The sequence below is a fragment of the Phascolarctos cinereus genome, unplaced genomic scaffold (assembly GCF_003287225.1).
Source record: "Phascolarctos cinereus isolate Bilbo 61053 unplaced genomic scaffold, phaCin_HiC Scaffold_726;HRSCAF=1367, whole genome shotgun sequence".
Lineage (NCBI taxonomy): Eukaryota > Metazoa > Chordata > Mammalia > Diprotodontia > Phascolarctidae > Phascolarctos > Phascolarctos cinereus.
Window position 1 is genome coordinate 320,510,047 of NW_027556098.1, and position 21,211 is coordinate 320,531,257.

Genomic DNA, 21,211 nt, shown 5'->3' on the forward strand with positions numbered 1-21,211 from the left:
AATGGAAGATTGACATGATATCAGCCAAGGACTATAACTCAGATTCATGAGGTCCAAAAGCAGAGGTCATATTGAAGACAGGACAAGATATCAAGGAAACCTAAATCTAGCTGAATGGGGCGCAAACAGTCAACTGAAAGGACAATTTAGTATAACAGAAAGAGCATTAAACTAAGGTAGCCCAGGCAAAAACAGGGTTCTAGTCCCAAGTCTGCCACTAACAGGCTTCAGTTATATCCTCTGTAAAATGAAAGCTTTAAGCTAGAACACGTCAGAGGTCCCGTCCAGCTCAATCAGCAATGAAAGCCGTTATTTGACATACTTCATGCCAACCTTCTGGTGTTGTGGTAGATAAACCTTCATCTTCTTTTGTTCTTTCTCTTTATTTATGTATTTGTAAGGCAATCAGAGTTAAGTGACTTGCCAAGGATCACACAGCTAGTATCACGTGTCTGAGGCCAGATTTGAACTCAGGTCCTCCTGACTCCAGGGCTGGTGCTGTATCCACTGTGCCACTTAGCTGCCCCTTTCTTCTGTTCTTTAAAAAAAAATACTCTCAAATGTAAGGGCCCAGTTTCACTGAGTATGGATGATTTCTTGTTCTAGATTTTGCTCAGCCCTGTAAAGTTCAAAATATAAATTGGAGATGAGCATCCTAATTTAATCATTTTCACTAATTTTTTTTTTCTGGGAGGGGAGAGGAAGAGGAGGAGGAGGAAGGGAAGGCTGAAAGCCATCTGTTCTTTTCAGCAATGACAGGATGAGACATTCATCAATATCTTGTTACTCTTCTCTAACATAAGTTGTAAAACATAATTATAATTTGGCTTTGTCAGAAAAATGAATCCAGATGCAGTTTATGACACAATCATCTTTTTCAGTTGGGTTTTGGCATCTGGGCACTCATTGGCAAAAATGCGACCAACCAAAATAGGCACAGGCCTCTTGCCTGGCAATGTGCATGCTGGTTGACATTTAAGGGGCAGCCATGTGTTCTGGGTAGTTCTCTTCAAATCAAAGTTCAAACTTCTCCAATTGGCAAAATATCCTTCTTTATGCCATCTGTGGCTGGCAGGCAAGAAACTCCTTTGGGACATTTTAATAGGTTTGGGTCCTTGGAAACCTGTGACCTCTTCACATACATACTAGATGAGGTAAAGTTTGGCTATGCTCTTTCAGAGGTTTATGACAGGAAGTGTGGTGGATGGAACGCCAGTCTTAGAAGTCACGCAGACCTGGGTTCAAGGACTGCCTCTGAGATATTAGCTATGTGACCAAGGGCAAGTAGTTAACCTTTCAGGGTCTCAGGGAATTCAACGTCTTATAGGGGAGTTTTGGGTGTGTGTATTGTTTTTACATCAGAAGGGTCCCACATGAATGAAATCACAGATCCAGACTGAAAGGAAAAATCCAAAGACATTCAAAAGCTTCAGGAGGAAGGAATATGAAGGTAGAAAAGAGAGTAGGCAAGACAAAATCACAGAACTTGAGGAAGGGACTATCTACGCCAACAATACACACTACATTCCTAAGTCTTCCAAGTTTCATAGTGGGGACCTACTACGTCTGAAGGCAATCCTTTTTGGGTCCCATGTTGCGCCTAAAGCTGCCTCTATATACTTTCCAACCACTGTTCCTACCTTTGCCCTCTGGGGATAAGGAGAACACGCTGAATCCCTCTTCCATATTCTAGTCCTTCAAATACTTAAAGGCAACAATGAAGTGACACCTCTGCCCCCCATTTCCTATGCTATGGATAACTTTAGTTGTTTTATAGTTGATTCAGACTATTTTAGTCTCTCCTTTGCCAATTAACAGCTGTGTCACCTTGGATAAGTCACTTAACTTCTATAGACTGCCCCCAAATCTCTCATCTGTAAAATGAAGGATTCCTTCCAGCCCCAACATTCTGTGTTCTCAAGTGCTTTTTCGCTCTACTGTTTTATGATTCAATGATCATCGTCAGCAGACTATGTAAATGTTTTGAGAAGACGACTGCTTCTACAATGTGCTCCCTCTGCTGGCAGCATTACCAAAAAGCAAACCACATTTTTGATTTTACATAAGCAGAAAGACAAACTGGACCCGATTTATTTCCTGCCACTCGTCTCCTGGCTAACCAGTTTATTTAAGAAAGCCCCCTTCCCCCACCACATAACCCCTGCCCCATACACACACCCTTCATTTAGATCATGCTATTATTTCACTTAAAAAGACTCCTAGAACAAGGGGTACCCAGTGTGACCAGGCCACCATCTGCTTCTATGTATCCCAATGGGAAACCTAGCTGCCAGCGAGCCAAAAACTTTATTGTAGAAATATAAAGTAGCATTTTATTTACATCTGCCCCCAGCGTGTGGTTGTAATTATGTTTTCTATCCTGACAGAGATTATTTGGTGGGCTATAAATAACTAAGCTGCTTGGATTTGAAACCTATTATTTATCTTGGGCAAGATTTATCTTCAGCATAGCAATCTGCATCTCTCCAACAGACAATTTTTAAGGGTGGCAGGGTTTCTGTTTCATAGCTTCAGAAGGGCAAGTGATTTCTCACCATGGTGACAATCAGGCTGTTGTGGTGGGCAACACCAGTATTTTCTAATTTAAAAAAAAGAAAGGAAAAAAAGCCTCTGTGAATGAAAAACATCAGTGGGTAGTCTGGAAGAATAGTGCAGACATGTTCAAAACAGGGCCCACTGAAATGAATGGCTTCTGCCACCAGCAGCCGTTTTCGAATGCTGGTTAATTTTCCATGAGGTAATTGCCTGGAAGTCATCCAAGCAGTCCCTTTATTCATTGTAGCTTTGCCTTGCCAACAGCAGGGCCAGGCAACATTGAAACAGACAGTCTGAACCAAGCATATGTGATGCCTGCTGCACAATATACTGAAGTCAGGAACAAAGGAATGAAGGGGTACTTTAGCTTCCAGGGGGTGAAAGGAAATACAAGTTCGCAGCAGATTTCCAGGGGCACCAAGCCAATGAGGTAGATGGTTTCCATCCAATTAAGAAGTTTTTCTTGTCTACAGAAAAAAAAAGAAAAGCCTGGTTTAGGGCTGTGAAAATTTAGAGTGAATATTTTTCTGGTTCAAATCTCCAAACTCCATTATATGGAGAAATAAAATAGGAGAAATCTGTGGTGTGATGCAAGGATGACTAGGGTAGGAGCCAGGGCTTCTATTCTAGGCACTTCTGTCCTCTACCAACTTCAGTCAATTACTTCCCCTCTTTCAGCCTCCATTTCCTCTTTTATAAAATAAAAATGTTAGATTAAATCTCTAAGATTCCCTTCCAACTCTGTGGGTCTGTGAAAATAATAATATACATTTATATAACATATTAATGTTTTAAAAAGTACTTCCTCACAACAGCTCTATGAGGTAGGTAAAAATAAGCATTATTGTCCCCATTTTACAGATAAGGATGCTGAGGCTCAGTGAAGGCACTTACTCAGCACCACACGAGTATTGGTGCTGAGACTCTAACCTAGCTTTCCTCACTTCAAGTCTAATGATCTCTATAAAACACCAAGCTGACTCTGGTTTCACATATGGAAAAATAGATGACAGAATAATATTGTCAATAGCAAATCATAAATACTCCTCAGCACTCTCAATTTAATCCCCATATCTCCCAAGCCTGGTTTATTGCAGTTCTGCTGAGATGCTAATAAGGGGGTTGGCTGTGAGCTACAGAGATGGAGAAGTCTAATGACGATCACAGATACTAGATCAGACATAACCACCTCATTTCACAATCACTTACCTACTTCGTGAAATATGCATTTTGATATATATGGGTCAAAGCTAAGCTTATGATTCACTAAAGGAGCATGTCCCTCCAAACTCTCTGCTTCAAAACTGCTCTAATTCATAATGCATTGATTTTGGGAGAGGATAAATTCAATCACCTAAGAAGCAGCATATTTTATAAAAGTAAATGCTATTTCAAATAATTTTTTTTTCAGATTACCTGAACAAAGTTTTCAGCGATGAAAAACTATAAACAGTGAACAGTAGCATGAGTAACACTTTAATCGGGAATTCTAAAAAACAAAAGTACAGATTACATTCATTCATTCATCAATAAATATTTATTAAATGTCTACTGTATATAACATATTGCTACTTTTGGAGAAAAAGTTCAGAAAAGCGAGATCTCTACACTTAAAGAATTTATAATCTAATGGAGAGATAAAACACAAAAACTTAAGCATAATATACAATACACTATTATAAGAGCATTAGAAAGGTAACAAAGCATTATGTGAGGTCTGAAGGGAAAAACCGTAGTAACTGTAGGGAGAGTGAATCAGGACAGGCTTCCTAGAGGAGACAGCATTTGAACTGGGCTTTAAAGGACAGGCAGGAATTCAAAACGGGCATTCCAGGTATAGGTTCTGAGCCAAGGCTAGAAACAGGAAAATACAGGGTATGTTTGGCAGGTGGAGCAGATCCCTTTGGGCTGGAGGGGTCTGGAGGAGAGGGATAAGATAAGGTTGGAAAGTCAAACTACTATCAAACTGTGGGAGTTCTAAATGCTTTTGTTGTTGCTGGTCAGTTGTTTCAGTTGTGACAGACTCTTCATGACCCCATCTGGGGTTTTCTTGGCAGAGACACTGGAGTGGTTGGCTATTTCCTTCTCCAGTGGATCCATTTTGTTAGGCAATCAGAATCAGTGACTTGCCCAGGGTCACAAAGATAAGAAGCGTCTGAGGCCAGATCTTGACTCTGGGCCTGGAGCTCCATTCACTGCGCCACCTAGCTGCCCCCATCTGAATGCTAAGGGAATTTGGACTTTATTCTGGAGACAACAGAAAGCCAGTGAAGGTTCCTAAGTGGAGGAAAGACTAGTTTAGGTGGTTAGATATTTGTTATAATCAATAAAACAATACAATGATGGGAATATTGCTCTAGATATACAGTGATACACTGCAGATAGATATACTGCTAGTTGTACTTTCAGTAACACTACCTCTACAAACATAATTTCATAAGATATTGTGTTAGTATACATTATAAGTATAATTGGAGATAGTCTAAGTAAAATTTGCCATGACTTTGTGATAACTACTCTAGGACATTGCTCTGGATGGTAGCTGGCTCCTTCAGCTGTCACCACAAACCCTCTATTTGATGAATGGAAGAGTGGGGATTCTGTCCAATTAGAAAATGGATGCTGCATAGACATTTTACCTCTGTCCACCCTTGTAAGGAAGAGGATGCAAAAGGACTTTCCAGCATGGCAGAATCTCTTAATTTTTCCACTCTCCTCTTAGTTTTAACTTTTTTAGTTTAAATTTTGATCACCCAGAAATGGAACTTTTGGTTTAATTACCCTCTAGAATGTTGTTTTATCTAAAATATGAGACTATCTCTTGAGTCAAGACGAAGTGAGCTCAAATTCTGACACCACTTGTGTGACCTTAGGCAAATCTATTAACTTCTTTGGGTCTCAGAAGGTTGGAATGAACAGCCCCTGAGATGCCTCCCAGTGCTAGATCTATGATCTTAAAGGAGGGTTTTCATAAAGCACATTTCACATTGCTGGATGGGGGCAATGACTACCATTTTAATTATGCATTTCTATGGAATTACAAGGTCTTAAAGGTTAAAGATAAACTAGAGGGTGTGCTAGCACTGCAGGGAATGAATGATTCACCACTGAAGACAGTAGCCAGACTTCTTTGTAATGCCCGGGGACTGGCCATTTATATTAAGTGAAGACAGAACATGAAGCCAGAAACGAGCCTTACTGCAAAGTGGAGGGTAGCCAAATCACTAGAAGCAGGAAGCCCACTTACCTGGGGCCGTGAAGAGCAATGGGAAGAGGGAATAATGGCCGGCTGTGGTTAGAAGCAGATAAATCGCAGCATCTTGTGGCTTTCCCACAGACAAAAGGCTGGAATAAAAATCCTCATGTTGATTAACTGTCCTGCAAACAATCCCCCAAAACCACTTTTAAAGAACGTGAATAAAGAGTGTTCTACTCAGAGTCTGGTCACGTGGTCTAGGGTCCTGGCCCCACATCGACTAGAGCTAACTCTTAAATTTTCTTAAACTTCTCAGATCTGCATCTCCTTCATCTGTGAAATGAGGATGAAAATGCTTGCCTCACATGGTTGTTGTGAGGAAAGTGCTCTAATCAATGTGAGTTGTTATTACTTTCTGTTGAGTGATGCAAACAGATAACAATTTTTTTCAATTTAAGTGACAAGTTCAGGATAGTAATTTTTCATTTATTCAAACATTTACTGATTGTTGACTGTTTACCACTTCCTGCTCTTTCTCCTCCATGAAGCCTTTTCTGATCTCCTTGGCCAATAACCATCTTTGTTTTTTTAACCTCTCTAATGCACTCATCATATAATGTTGTCTATCACAGCCTCTACTAGAAAGCAGGGATCCCATTTTATTGAAGCTTTGTATTCTCCGTCACCCCCAATCATGCCTAACAGGGGGGTCTGTACACAGCAGGCAGTCAGTAAATGCTTGCTGGGTTGTGCTGTAAGATCTTGTGTCAGGTGGTGGTGGTAGTGGGGATAACTGAGGATGATGCAAAAATGGACTTGCCATCTAGCAAGGGAAGTAAGCCACACGTACAAACATAATATAAGGCGGAGCATAACAGATTCATAAGAGAGTTACAAAGAATTCAGAAAATGCTTTTTGTTGTTGACGTTTCTGGGTAGGGCTACACAGGACTGGGGATAGGCAAGATGACAGGCTAACAGAAAGATAACTGATTTCATGACCACTGTCTATAATGTATACAACAAAGAGAAAGTTTCCCTTCCCCTCCCCACCCCCTATTATCATAGTATCATAGCTCTAGAGCTATAGGGGGCCTTACAGGACATCTACCCCAATCTCCTCATTTTAAAGAAGAGGAAACTGGGCCCCCAAAGATTAAGCAACATTCCAAAGGTCACACAAGCAGTAAGTGATAGGGGTGAGATTTGAACTCATTTCTAGCCCACTAGCAGCTCAGTGCTACTGCTTCCAGGGGAAACTTGATAAATTGATAAAGTCACACTGGCTAATTTAGACCAAGTGGAACAGAATGGAAAGTACATTAAAGTACACAGCCCTTCAATCTTTTGAGATGATCTGTTTTCAGCCAGTTCAGCATGTACAAGATAGACATGACCTTCCCCTCCTCTGAAAGACTGAAGGGGAGAATCTGGAGGTGGGAAGACAAGTCAGGAAGTTATTGCATAGTCTAGGAAAGAAGGCAACAAAGGGCCTGTACTAGGGAATAAAGAGGAGATGGATGACAGACTAACAGACAAATAGGACAAATTGTCTTCAGAATACTGAGAATCAGTAACTCAAGTGAATTTTCAATTCTCATAGATATTATTTATCCATAAAGTACGCATCACTACAGAACCTCTTTACTGTGTCTGAATGTTGTACTCAAAGCTTCTATAATAGAAAGTTGTGGGACAGCTAGGTGGTGCAGTGGACAGAGCACCAGCCCTGGATTCAGGAGGACCTGAGTTCAAATCTGGCCTCAGACACATAACACTTGCGAGCTGTGTGACCCTGGGCAAGTCACTTAACCCCAACGCCTTGCCAAAAAAAAAAAGCTGCCAATGTTTCCTTACGTGCCTCACAGTATTTTGAACATGTACTTAATTTTCCCTTAGTTATGTTATCCACATGCACTCACAGAAAATGCTTCATCCCAGTATAACATTTTACAGTATTCAAAGTACTTTTATATCCGTTATCTTATTTGGTTCCTGAATTTTACAGCTAGTGAAGGGTTAAGCGACTTATCTTAGAAAGCTGATGGCAGAGCTAGAACTAGATTGAAGGCTATCAAATCTTCACTCCCACTTGAAGGAGCAGAGGATGGTTTAGAAATAAACTGGAAAAGGAAGAAGAAGTAGAAAATGGCCTGCACATTTCTGTTGATGAAGGTAACACAAAATACCAGGCACAATGCAGGAAGAATATCCACAGGGATAATCAGAAATCCATAGGAGTTAATATCTAAGAAGATATCTAGGAATAAAAGCCATGGCTTCAAATGCATATAAAAGATCAACAATACTTGTGTTTTAATCTAACAAGATGAATGATCTTTAGACTGGATAAAATAAACTTTGGAAGGATAAGACATAATGGTGAACTGTCAAGTCAACAAGCATTGATTAAATACCTACTCTATGTCACACATATTGTTAAGTGCTGGAGATATAAAAGAAAGCAAAAGTCAGTCCTCATTCACAAGGAGCTCATAGTCTAATGGAGACAGCCTACAAGCAGCCATGTACAAACAAGATCTAGACAAGATAAGTTGGAGATCATTTCAGAGGGATGATACTAAAATGAAGGAGGATCACGAAAGGTTTCTTGTAGAAGGTGAGACTTCTGCTAAGACTTGAAGGAAGACAGGGAGGCCAGGAGTCTGAGATGAAGAGGGAGTTGAAAACTAAGATAAGCTTCTCTGAATGAGCTCAAGCCACCAGAAGCAAGTGAAAAACATTTTAAGGTACTGAAAAAACTGGTAGACATGATTCCTGGGCTTTTACCAGTGACCCCTGAACAATCATGGAGAATAAGAGATACTACAGCATCCAAAAAGGGGAAATATTCTGATTTTCAAAAATGTTTAGAAGAAGGTAAAATCTTCAAACTGTAGGTTAGTGAGATTGATTTCTGATGAAATGGCAAACAGATGAAGAATCAGCATGACTTCAAGAACATTTCATACCAGATTAACCAAATTTCCTTTTCTGTCAGGGTTTCCATACTGGTAGATCAGTCTACAACTTGGTTTCTCCCCTCATACCCCCCCCCATATTAACTGGTGTAAGTATAGCTGGACAAGAATTCATGTGAAATAGATCTGATGGTTTTACCCGCTTGACTGCTTCATATGGGCTAACAGTGGGACCTCGCAGTCAAAAACATCAATGTGATCTTAAAATGCATCAAGACAGGTATAACGTTCAGAAAAAGGGAGCTGGTAATTCCACCATACAGTGCCCTCTGTAAGCTATATCTGGAATATCGTTTTTAATTCTGGTGATCAGATTTTAGGAATGATACGAAATTGGAATCTGCCTAAAGGAGGGTAACTAGGGTGGTAGAAGGTCAGGAAATCATTCCATCTCATTGAAGGCTAGAGAAACTAGTAATGTTTAGCTTAAAGAAGCAATAATCATAGTCAAAAAGTATAAAGAGTTGTCCCCAGGAAGTAGTAGGAAGATTTATTACCGAAGGTCTTCAATCAGTGGCTGTCTAACTACTTGATAGAAATGCTCTTGAGGAGATCCTGTTTAGGAAAGTATCAAACTAAACGCCTTTTGAGTATTCCTCCAACTCAAAGACTTATTGCCTTTCAACCCCTTGCAACACTGTGTGAACTTCTCTTATGATTTATAGTTGTATTCTTATCTTACCCACTGTATTAGGCTGTTAGCTACATGAGGGTAGGGATGTTTTATTCATCAACATGTATCCCCAAAAAATGCCTAGGACAGAATAAAGACTCAATAAATATTTGTTGAATGAATTATTGAATGAACTGTAGATTAACTATTGGGAGAAGTCTGTCTTTGTATGTTCTAAGATATATATTTGGAATAAGCAAATCAAACCAAGGATTATAGTTACATTATGAATTGTGGCAACAACAATATGAATAAAGGGGTGGGTGGTGGAAGAGATGTGAAGTTTGCTTACCTCATTGGAAGAATTGCTAGGAGTATTGCTTTTTCATGAACATGCCATCCAAACATGAAGGAGCTTAGTGCACAAACAATTAGACATCGAAGAAAGCCTCTGGGTCCTTGGGGTTTAAACCAAAGACAGAAAACAGAGGGCTAGAAACAATAGGCAAAAATGAGACTTCAGTATTATTTTCAATAGGCTTTTAAGATACATTTTTCAAGCTGGTTAAATGTTTGCATCATCAATGAGATACTGTATAATTCAGAGACAATCGTCATCCACTAGGAAAACCGATCACAATTTCAACAATTTGTTACCACAGAACCAAAACCAAAACCCCATGCAAGGGAAAAAGGTTTTATTTTATAAGAGCAATATACTTGTCAAAAGTCAATTATAATCCACTATCATTAATGTTTGAGAAGGCTAGTGCCTTTGCCACATGTCCAATTTTATTTATTAAATCCCAGCTGAGCTCAAAGGCTCCTAGGTAGCTTAAAGGAATAATAATATAGGAATTAAAAGTTATAAGGGCAGCTAGGTGGCATAGTGGATAGAGCACCGGCCCTGGATTCAGGAGGACCTGAGTTCAAATCCGGCCTCAGTCACATAACACTTACTAGCTGTGTGACCCTGGGCAAGTCACTTAACCCCATTGCCTAGAAAAAACAAAAAACAAACCAAAAAAAGTTATAACAACTCATTTCTACAGTACATTAAGGTTTACAAAGCACTTTCCTCACAAAAACACTGTAAGGTAGATAATGCCCACTTATGATTCTCCATTTTCTCAATGAGGGAACTGAGAGGTTCAGAAAAGTGCCTTGTCCTTGGTCACATAGCTAGAAAGTGTTGGAGGCAGGGAAGAAACTCTAGAAATTTATAGATTAGTTGGGTAAGAATTACTGAGGACCTATGACATAGGAATACTAGATTTGGAGTCACTAAACCTAGCTTCAAGTCCTAGCCCCGTTATTCACCAGTTATGTGATGTTGGGCAAGTCATAACCTAAATTTTCTTTTCCATTTGGCCAACTGTACTTTCCAAGGAATTGTTGTCTTCAGTGGACTTTGATATCTCCTTCTCCATTTGGCCAATTCTACTTTTTAAGCAGTTTTCCAAACTGCTGGCTTTTTCATAACTTTCTTGCATCACCCTCATTTCTCTTCCCATTTTTTTCTCCTGCCTCTCTTATGATTTTTAAGCTCCTTTTTGAGCTCTTCCGCAAGTTCTTTCTGGGCTTGAGGCCACTTCCCGTTTTTCTCTAGGGTTGTGCCCGTAGCTGTTTTGACACTGCTGTCCTCTTCTGAGTTTGCTCTTGCTCTTCCTTGTCACTGTAACTTTCTATGGTCAGATTCTTTTTTTGTTGTTTTTTGCTCATCTTTTTTTGGGAGGCCTTTTCCCTTCTTTTAAATTTGAGCTCTGCACCAGGGGTGGAAGGGGCACTGCCTCAGGTTTCTTGTGCTAGTGGTTATAGGCCCTGGCTGTTTACCTGGTGCTGCGGTGCTGTTGCCTCGAGGCCCACCAGGGTCCCTTGTGTCTGGTACTGCATTGACAGGGTGGGGTGGGAGTCGGCTGGCGCTGCTAGAGGCCGTAGGGGTCTGGCAGTTTACGTGGTGCCAATCTGGGGTCCTAGTGGTGGTATCTGGCAAATGCTGAGGCCCGGTGGGGTGTTTCTTTGTTTCCCTGTAGCTACATGGAGGTCTGGCCTCTACAGGCTGCCTGTTTGCCTGTGGCTAGGCTGAAGCATGGTGGAGGTGGTGCTGGCTGGTGGCTGACTGTTTGCTTAGGCACCCCTAGGGTTGGCATGCACTTGTTTGCCTGGGGCTATGCTGAAGCACATGGTGGTTCTCTGAGCTGGAGCCTGGCAGTTCCTCTGGCTACGCTAAGGCATGTGAGGGGTCTTGGTGTTGGTGTCTGCCTGCTCCACCAAACTGGGGCTCAGGATCTCCCATGAGTTTGCTGAGGTGGGGCTTGCTGGGACGCTTTCCGTCCTGGACTATGCTCCCCTTTCACTGAGTGAGATGGACCTTTCTTGCCGATCCTCCAAGTTTCCTGGGCTGAAAGATTGTTTCACCCCATCTTTTTTGCTGGTTCTGCTGTTCCAGGATTTGTTTTGGGGCTCTATTTTATGGTTGTTTGGAGGTGAGTATGGGAGGGTTACAGTAATTTATTGCTTACTCCACCATCTTTAGATTATGGTATTTCCCAATTCACAGCCACACTGCATCACCTAAAAAACATTAGTTAAAAATATGGGTCTGTGTTTCAAGAAAAATGCTCTACAATTTCCCAAGTGCGATCCAGCCTGCTCCTTTCCCCCAACTTGACGTGGGCCCAGTTCATTTTCTGTTTGCAGCATGTGGCTAAGATACATGTTCTTTTGGATCAGCTCAAGGGGATGCACCTATACCTCCTAGTCCAGATTAGGGCCCTCTGCCTTCTTTTGATTTCTTTTATGTAGATTGTTAGTATTGACTCCCTAAAAATGGTTATAGAGGTCAGATAAAGATGTTCTTAACACTGTTTGTATTCTGGGGCTTGATGCAATCAGTACAATATCATCTTCCAGTTGAAGACATCCTCACTTATCTTTCACTTGGATTCTAGGCTGAACATCCTCCATAGCAGTGTCAAACAGCTTTGCCTGGGCACATATATCTCCATTTCTTATGCACTGTCTGATATTGATAATCTCAGGATCACTGATTAAAGTTATTTGTTATTTAATCGATCAAAGAATCTTAAATGATCTTAACACATGTATAGGTAACAATCTGTAGACGCAACGTGGTATAGCAAAAAGAACATTGAAGTTGAAGTCAGTGCACACCTGGGTTTGAATTCTACCTCTGACACTTACTAATTATATGACTATGGACAAACCATAGCTTCTCTAAGTCTTTGTTTTCTCATCTGTAAAATGGAGCTAATATTTGTAGAACCTACCTCATGAGGTTACTTGAAAATCAAATGATAGAGTTAATGTAAAGTACTTTGCAGACCTTAAATATACTATGCAAATGTCAGTATTACTATTAAGGCTGCATTTTACTGTACAATTGGTCACATACTTGTAGAATACTAGAAAAATCAATAAATAATAGACCAGTGGGATCTTGTATTTTTCGTACCTTTCAGCTAACTAACTCACTACCCACAGAAGTTATTTCTTCTTTTTTTTTTTTTAAAGGCAACTGGGGTTAAGTGACTTGCTCAGGGTCACAGAGTTATTAGTAAGTGTCAAGTGTTTGGTCTGAGGCCGGATTTGAACTCCGGTACTCCTGACTTCAGGGCTGGTGCTCTATCTTAGCTGCCCCCCAACAGAAGCTATTTCTAAACCTTCTCTCAAGTCTCCCACACTCTCTCTTCTCTTAGGCTGAACACTTTTCCTCTTATTTACTGAGAAAAATTTGATATAAGTTCCCTCTTTTCTCAGTCTATTCATCTTATAATAACGATAGCATTTATGTAGCACTTTAAAGTTTGCAAAGTGCTTTTCATCTATTATCTCATTTAATCCTCAAAAATCCTTTGACATTATCTCCCTCACTCCTTCTTCCCCCACCCCAGTTTCTGACAAAGAAACGGCCCTTCTGCCGTTACCCTTGATCTTATCCTCTCCATCTTCTTCATCAGACTGTATCTTCAATCACCCCCTTCTGCCTCTCTTGAATACTTCCTATTGCCAAAATCTCTCCTCTCCTTAAAAAAACTCCTTCATTAGATTCTGCCAACCCCTATATATCTCCTCCATTTCCCTTTCCCAGGCAGTCTCCATGAAAAAGCTGTCTCCACTTGCTCTCATCTCTCTCATTCCTCAACTCTTTGCAATCTAGTTTCTGACCTAATCATTCAATTGATGATGTGATGTCTCCAAAGTTACTAGAGATCTCTTAAGTAACAAATCTGATCTGTTTTCTTTTTTCATTCTTCTTGACCTATCTGCTGCATTTGACACTGCTGACCACCCACTTTCTCATGTATACTCTTTCCTAGTTTTTGTGACACTGTTCTCTCCTGGTTCTCGTCCTACTCAACTGTCTGCTCCTTAACAGTTTCCTTTCCTGGCTCATTATCCATCTCATGCTCCTTAAACCGTGGGTGTTCACTAAGGTCCTCCTAGACCTCTTGTTTTCTCTGTCTACACTCTCCTTGCACTTCATCGGTCTCCATGAATTTAATTATCATCTGTTTGCGGATAACACCCAGCTCTAAATACTGAACCCCAGTCTCCCCCTTGGCCTTTGGTCTTGTATCACCAAATGCTTACCTGACATCTCAAACTGAAAATCCTGAAGACATCTTAAACTCAGCATGTCCAAAACTGAATTATCTTTTCCCCAAAATATCCCCCTGCTCTAAAGTTCACTATTTCTGTCAAAAATACCACCATCCTGCCAGTCTCCCAGATTAATAACCCAGGTATTATCTTTGACTATTTATTCTCCCATACCTCATATGACCAATGAGTTGTCAAATCTTGCCATTTATACCTCTAAAATCTCTCTCAAATACCACTTTCACATTACTCATACAGGTACCATCTTAGTTCTGGCCCCTATCAACTGGTCTTCTAATTCGCTCTCTATTTGAGTTCACTCAATACGCTGCTGCCAAAGTGATTCAGATCTGGCCATATGATTCCTCTATACAATCAACTTCAGGCTTCCTATTACCTTTAGGATCAAATAAAAACTCCTTTGTTTAATTCGTAAAGCCCTATATAAACTGACCTCAATCTATCTTTCATCATCACTAGGTGTTACTCTCCTCCCCTCCTCTTGATCCTTGACCAACCAGACTGGCCTTTTCTCTGTTCTTGACATGACACCCCATATACTGTTTCCATACTTTCACACTTGCCACCTCCATGACTGGCACACACTTCCTCCTCACCTTTGTCTCAGAGGGTCCTTCTTTTACTTTAAGATACAGAACAAGCATCATCTTTTGAATGAAATTTTTCCTCATTACCCTAACTGCTAGTGTCATCCCTCCCAAACTACCTTACTTTGTATACATTCTCTTTATATTTATATCTCTACATATGTCCTTGTTGTCTCTTTCATTAGAATGGGAGCTCCTTCAGGGTAGGGCTTGTTTCATTCTTTGTACTTGTATTCCTAGCGCTTGTTATGGTGCCTGGCATATAGTAGGAGCTTGATAAATGATTGCTGATTGATTGAATTGTGTAATTGTAAAGGTATGGTCTGCTCAGGAAAATTTTTTAAAAATCATAGTATTCTTTCCTCATATTTTCATCAAGGTTAAACTTCAATAACTTCATTTTCAAATTTTATAGAGATAAATATGGGTTAGTGGGTACTGTCTTCTCAATCATTACTGAGAACTGATCCATTAATGAATTCAAAATGTTGTCACCTTCACTACACACTGCCTTTGCATACAGCTGGTCTTGTCTTGTTACTCCTCCTAATCTTCTTCTTCTTCCTTTTTTTTTTTAAAGGCAATTGGGATTAAGTGACTTGCCCAGGGTCACACAGCTAGTAAGGGTCAAGTGTTTGGTCTGAGGCCGGATTTGAACTCAGGTCCTCCTGACTTCAGGGCCAGTGCTCTATCCACTGTGCCACCTAGCTGACCCTTCTATCTTCATTTTTAAGGGCATTTCCACTTCCATCAATAACTGAGAGGTTATAGCTCAAATACAGAGTTCCTGTTGTCATCAATAAAGATATTAAGTTTGTTATAGACAATGCTAACAGATCTATTAAATTTTTCATCTATTTTCTTTCCAATATATCTTGAAAAGCTCTTGGGATGACCTCATCTTGGTCCTAATACTAAGCTTTCTGAAAACTCTTCTTTCCTCTCTGTGGTTTTTCATTGTCTTATGGGGTGATACTTCCACAAAATTCCTTTATAAAGTTTTAAAATGCCTTTCTGTTCTAGATAGTGGCTGAACTTGGCTGCCATGTCTCCCTGCCTGGCAAAGATATCAAGTGTTTGCTGGCAAAGGAAGCTTCTGGCCTCTTCTGGTCTTTCCATAGCTACTGCTTTATATTTAGTTAAATTTCCATTAGAAATCATGACAATGCCTGGACTCAAAGAGTAGCTATTAATGGTTCAATGTTAATTTGGCAGAAAATCTCTAGTGCAGTGCCCAGGGACCTGTGCTTAGCCCTGTGCTATTTAATATAATCAGTGGCATGGATCAAGGCATAAATGACAAGCTCATCAAATTTGCTGATGACATAAATCTAGGAGGAACAGTAAACAAACTGGATGACAGAATTCAAAAAGATAGTGAAAGGCTAGAAATCAGGCTAAATCTAGTAAGACAAAAGTCACAAATCGCTAAATGTAAGATCTTGCTCTTAGATTCAAAAAATCAGCTTCACAAGTGCAGGACAGCAGAGGCACGATTAAATTCAAGTTTGTCTCAAACTGATGCGGATTTTTTAGCGGGCTGCAGGCTTAATGGGTCAATATGAAAGCCAAAAAAGCCGTGATTTTGAGCTTTGGTGAGAGACACAGCTTCCAGGAATAAGGAAGCGTTAGTCCCTCTGCACCTTACCCTAGTCAGACAACATCTGAAGTAGTGTGTTGTTTTCTGGGCATGCTAGTTTAAGAATAATATTGATAAACTAGAAAGGGTCCAGAAGAGGGTAACCAGGAAGGTGAAAGGCCTTGAGTCCATTTCATTAGTTAATGAAACTGGGGATGTTTAGCTCATAGTGGAGAAGACCCAGGGGGAATATGATAATTGCCATCAAGTAATTAAAGGGGTGTCACACAGAACTGGAATTAGACTAACTCTCTGATGCCAAAGGGCCAATCCAGGAACAAAAGGTGGAAGTTGCAAGGAACCCTTAGGCTTGATATAAGAAAAAACTTTCTAGAGCTGCCTTACAGTGGAAGGGGCTACCTGGGAAGTGGTGTATTCTCTCTTTTTTGAGGTCAGTGGTCTCACTGAACATAAAGAGGTTCTTTAGAAATGACTCCCGTAATTTTCTGTGTGTGGTTTGATTTCCACCATGTCTAGTGCCTTCTGACTTTCTTCTGGAAAAAAAAATATTCAAGAAGCTTTTGTATAATCTACAAACCTTTGGACTCTCTGATTTCTTAATCTTGAAATACACTTTTTAACATTTTTCACTATCTTCCCATATCACCATCTTTGATGGTTTGAAGGGTTTTACTGAATTCTTTGTGAATTCCTCTACTGCTTCTTTTCCTGTGTTAGATTTTAGCACATAAGGCATAACTGCCTTCATGGTGGTCTGTTGGTTATGTTCATCTTGACCACTGTGAGTCTAAAGGACCGAGTGTCTCATGAAATTATGTTTTGTGCTGCGTTTAGGTATAAAACAAAAGCAATTCTTTCAAATACTTTATTTGTCTCTCTAAGGAGACCTCCTTTTACCTTCTGTTTCAATTATAATGAGAATGACAATATTGATGATTCAGTCCTTTATGTAAAATGTCAACAAACTGGTCCTTAGACAAGCATCTCCCAATATGACTATTAGTAATTAAGTTAATGTTTAAAGACAGTCTAAAAACTGTAATTCTAAAAATCCTCTGCCCCCTGCTGTTATTGTTATTGCAGACATGGAAGGATGCTCCATACGACTGCGGACTATTTTAATTTTTTTTCTTTGTTTCATGAGTGTCATGGCCAAAGAATTCATCACCTAGTGGCTAGTCTATTGGAGACGAACCTCTCTGTACACAGATAAGCTGGTCCCCATGCAGCAGACACAGTCTGTTACTAGGACCATGCCCACAGCCTTTCCAGCTTGGCAGATCACGTAATAGCTCGTACTCCATAGGTGTAGTATTCAAGATCTCAGGGTCACCTCTCTTCCACACTAAGATGTTGGGGTAGAACTTTTCTACTACCAATTAATAAATATTTATGAAATGCTACTAATTACCAGGCACCATATGCTACATTCATGGGAACTTTTTCTGCATATATTACATGACTGAAATGTAATACAACAAAGCTGTGCTATCCTTAGAGATATTTTTCTCTACAAACAAGACTATTGCTTGGGTATTTGCCCCAGATAGCTAGTAAGACAGATCCATATAAATATCTTGTTTCAGGGAGCAAAAACAAATAAGTGTCTTAGAGTTGAAGTTTAATCAAATAAATAAAATGGACAGAAAAAACTCAAGAAATTAGTATTATCTATTCAATGCTTACCAACATAGCTATCATAGTGCAAATGAGGGCTGCTAATGGAGTCACAGAGGGCAGGACTACGTGCTGGAATTGTTGAACCAAACCACTTGTCATGGAGGCCTTGGCAATCTTCTTGGGATCAAGAAGATTACATTTCAAGCCTGTGAAGGATATAAAGCATTTCTCTGAAAACAGGAATCACAGCATCTAAGAAAACAATCCATTTCTTGAAGAAACAATTTTGTTTCTTAATGATGTTCTACAGCCAAAATTTCATAGATAACTGAATTTGAAACTATATTACCTAGTTAACTGCATCATCACTGTGTTGAATACCCGTGGAATAGAGCAATGTAAAGCCCATGCTACCTAGGTATCCATGGTAGACTCCAGGGAGCTGGCTGAATGAATGGCAATCTACCCTAGCCACTACTTGCGCCATCCTTCTCCAATACCCATCATCTAAAACCAAAGCCCAGGATAATTAAGAACTTCTTTCTGCCTCATTCCAGACAAACTAGCAACATAAGGGGAAAGGCAAGAGAATATGGGATATTCTGTAGACCTGTTCTGCTCCCCTGCCTGTGGAACTGAAAACCAATAATGAATCGGAAGAAGCTAGACAAGTAATCAAAGAACAGTAGCATAATCTCCACAGTTCTTGACATTTTATAGCGTGCCACAGATCTGTGAAGTACATAGCACAGTATCTATATTTTATACATAAGGAAACTAAAGTCCAGAGAGATGAATAACTCGCCCCAGGATCACAAAGTTAGGACCTGAACCCTGATCTTGCCTAATTTTTCTGCTCTTTCCCCTGGCCTCAGTGTCCTCAACACTGTGCTCTTTTCCTGAACTGTCACATGAATACTCATGGGCCTCTCTGACTTCCTTTACAGCAACATCTCACTAAGTTCTTGAAGATGCAGTATACAATAGGTCTGAAAAACTAGGATCCCCTACAAGTGCAGGAGTCATAACAGTAATCATGAATAAATCTCCTAACATTTAAGATCATTACTGCAGAATATTAATGTATGAAACCTAGAATCCTGAGTATAAATCCACTGCATCACAACAGACCAATCTAAACTACAGGGGAGTGTGGGAGTCAGCACAGATGCATGATTAAATACACGAGGGGGAGCATTTTAATGTGTAGCTGTGAAGGAGTTACTGAATTTGGCAGAAGACAGCGTTATCCAAGATCATGCTTGACAGAATAATAATAAGAACATACATCAAAGCTCAGGATCTAGGGTAAACCCCAGGACTTGCTTTGATCACTGGGGTTGGTAAGCCAGCCGACAATGATCAGGTCATGCCAGACTAACCTCATTTCCTTTTTTGACTAGGTAACTAGACTCAGAACAGGGGAATGTTATACACACAGTACACTCAGAGTACAGGACAGGATCTGATAAAATCTCTCGTGTTCTCCTCCTGGACAAGGGAGATTGCTATGGGGTAACTAACAGTACAGTTAAGTGTACTAGAATCTTGTTGAATGACTAGATTCAAATGTAACTATCAACAGGTCCATGTCAGCTCAGAAGGAGGTATCAGGAAGAAAGCTGCAAGGATTCCCAAGAAGTAGCAATGTCAAATGGCTCAACATCAGAAATGGATATGGCTTTATCGGTAGAAATAACATTACAGATGCATTATCATCTGCTTTACCAATGTACTGCAAGGACCATGGGATCTTTCCTTCTGACTCCTATATGTGTTGCCTCACCACTAGAATGTGAGTTCCTTCAGAGCAGGAATTATTTTTCTATTTGTACCCTCAATGCTTAACACAGTGCTTTGTATACAGTAAGGAATAAATGCTTCCCTCCTTCTTCCTCCCTCCCTCTTTCCCCACTTTCCTCTTCCCTCTCTCCCTTCCAACAGAGCTACCCAAAAATGTAACCAGCTGCCTTGGGAGGTAGTAGGCTCCTTCTTCACAGGAGATCTGTAAGCAAAAGCAGCAAGACTGCTTGTTGGGTATGGCATGTTGTAGGAGGGATTCTTGTTTGGGCATGAGTTGGACTAGATGACCTCTGGGGTCCCCTCCAACTCAAATTTCGTGATATTAGCAACTGTCACTATGGAGGTGTTCTGAGCTATTCCACTGAAATTAACTGAAGACAGGGCTGCCTTTGCTTCATTAGGAGCAGGGGGCAGCCCCATCAATGAGTACACACTGTGAGTGATGGAAAGAAGGAAACAAGCATTTATTAAGTACCTCCCACAAGCCACACACTTCTCAAATATGGTTCTCAAATATTATCTCATTTAACACTCTAAACAATCCTGGGAGGTAGGTGCTATTATTATCCCCAATTTACAGTTGCAGAAACTGAGGCAGACAGGTCAAGTGTCTATAGCAGCAAGTGTCTGAGGCTGGATTTGAACTCAAGTCTTCTTGACTCCAGGCCCAGTGCTCTATGCAATACACAACCTAGCTGCCTGAATCAAGGTAGATCATTTTAAAAAGTTGGTATTATCTCACCTCTCTCATCTCTCAGTTTTTTTTAGGATCAATACTTCTTGACTCAAGCAATAGTTTATCACTGTCCTTTTTCACTGTGTTGGCTAGTAAAAGTTTTCTGGTGGTAGTAAATTGAGAGAACTTATTTGTAAATAGTTATATAGAGACTGAGTACACAGGTACACAGGTACTATAAGATATCTAGCCAATGACATCCTTATCAAGTATAAATCACCTTTACCTCACAAACCCAAATTTAAACACATTGTTCAACTTTCCTGTTTCTTCTCGTCTCATGCTTTAGGACAGCTTAAATTCTACACATGTTTGGGAAAATTACATAGAACCACAATTTAAATTATTTGAATTCCATTCATTCTCTCTTTTTGATTCTTCATTTATTAAGGCTTAGAAGCAGAGTTCACTTAGTCTGAATATTTGTTTCTTCAACCAAAAATTGGCTTTTAAAAGAATCTTACAAATTGCTTTATTCCCCCAAACCTCATTTCTATGAAGAACGACAGTAGGGATGTTTCTCAGTGTGTTGTTTACTGCACCCCCTTCTCAGTTCTAGGAGCCATTTCCCCCGATAATCCTCTTGCTTTGTCTGGACACTTGTAATTCGGTTCATGCTCCTGCACTGTGCCAGGAAACAAATGCTTGGCACCCTCTCCCAGACCACAGCATTCCTCCCATCGGACAGGCACGAGTGCTAAGCAGCAAGACTTTTAAGTGAACTATACCGATAATGGAGAGCATCTTGTCCAAAGCATTGTACAAAGCCCAGAAGTTTGGAGCCCAGTAGGCATGGCAGAGGCCCCTCTTGAAAGGGAAAAGCCTTGAAATTACTTGAGGCAGTTGGTTCTATGAAAAGGAGCAAGAAATTGATT

General features: G+C 40.2%; 1 protein-coding gene across 3 annotated transcripts in view; it reads right to left on the reverse strand.

The window, feature by feature from the left end:
* Positions 1-2,288: 2,288 nt before the first annotated feature.
* The window catches only part of ALG8 (ALG8 alpha-1,3-glucosyltransferase), a 43,922-nt gene continuing 24,999 nt past the window's right edge, over positions 2,289-21,211 (reverse strand). For 2 of the 3 annotated variants that reach the window (XM_078156936.1, XM_078156937.1), the window contains 6 exons: positions 21,065-21,185; positions 17,864-18,003; positions 9,699-9,838; positions 5,804-5,901; positions 3,973-4,045; positions 2,289-3,023 (listed from right to left, as the gene is read on the reverse strand). In XM_078156936.1, coding sequence (XP_078013062.1) covers positions 2,795-3,023; positions 3,973-4,045; positions 5,804-5,901; positions 9,699-9,838; positions 17,864-18,003; positions 21,065-21,185 — 801 coding nt within the window. In that variant the 3' untranslated portion in view covers positions 2,289-2,794. Of the gene's footprint in view, positions 3,024-3,972; positions 4,834-5,803; positions 5,902-9,698; positions 9,839-17,863; positions 18,004-21,064; positions 21,186-21,211 lie in introns of those variants that run through there. The other variant, XM_078156938.1, reaches the window with a different exon arrangement.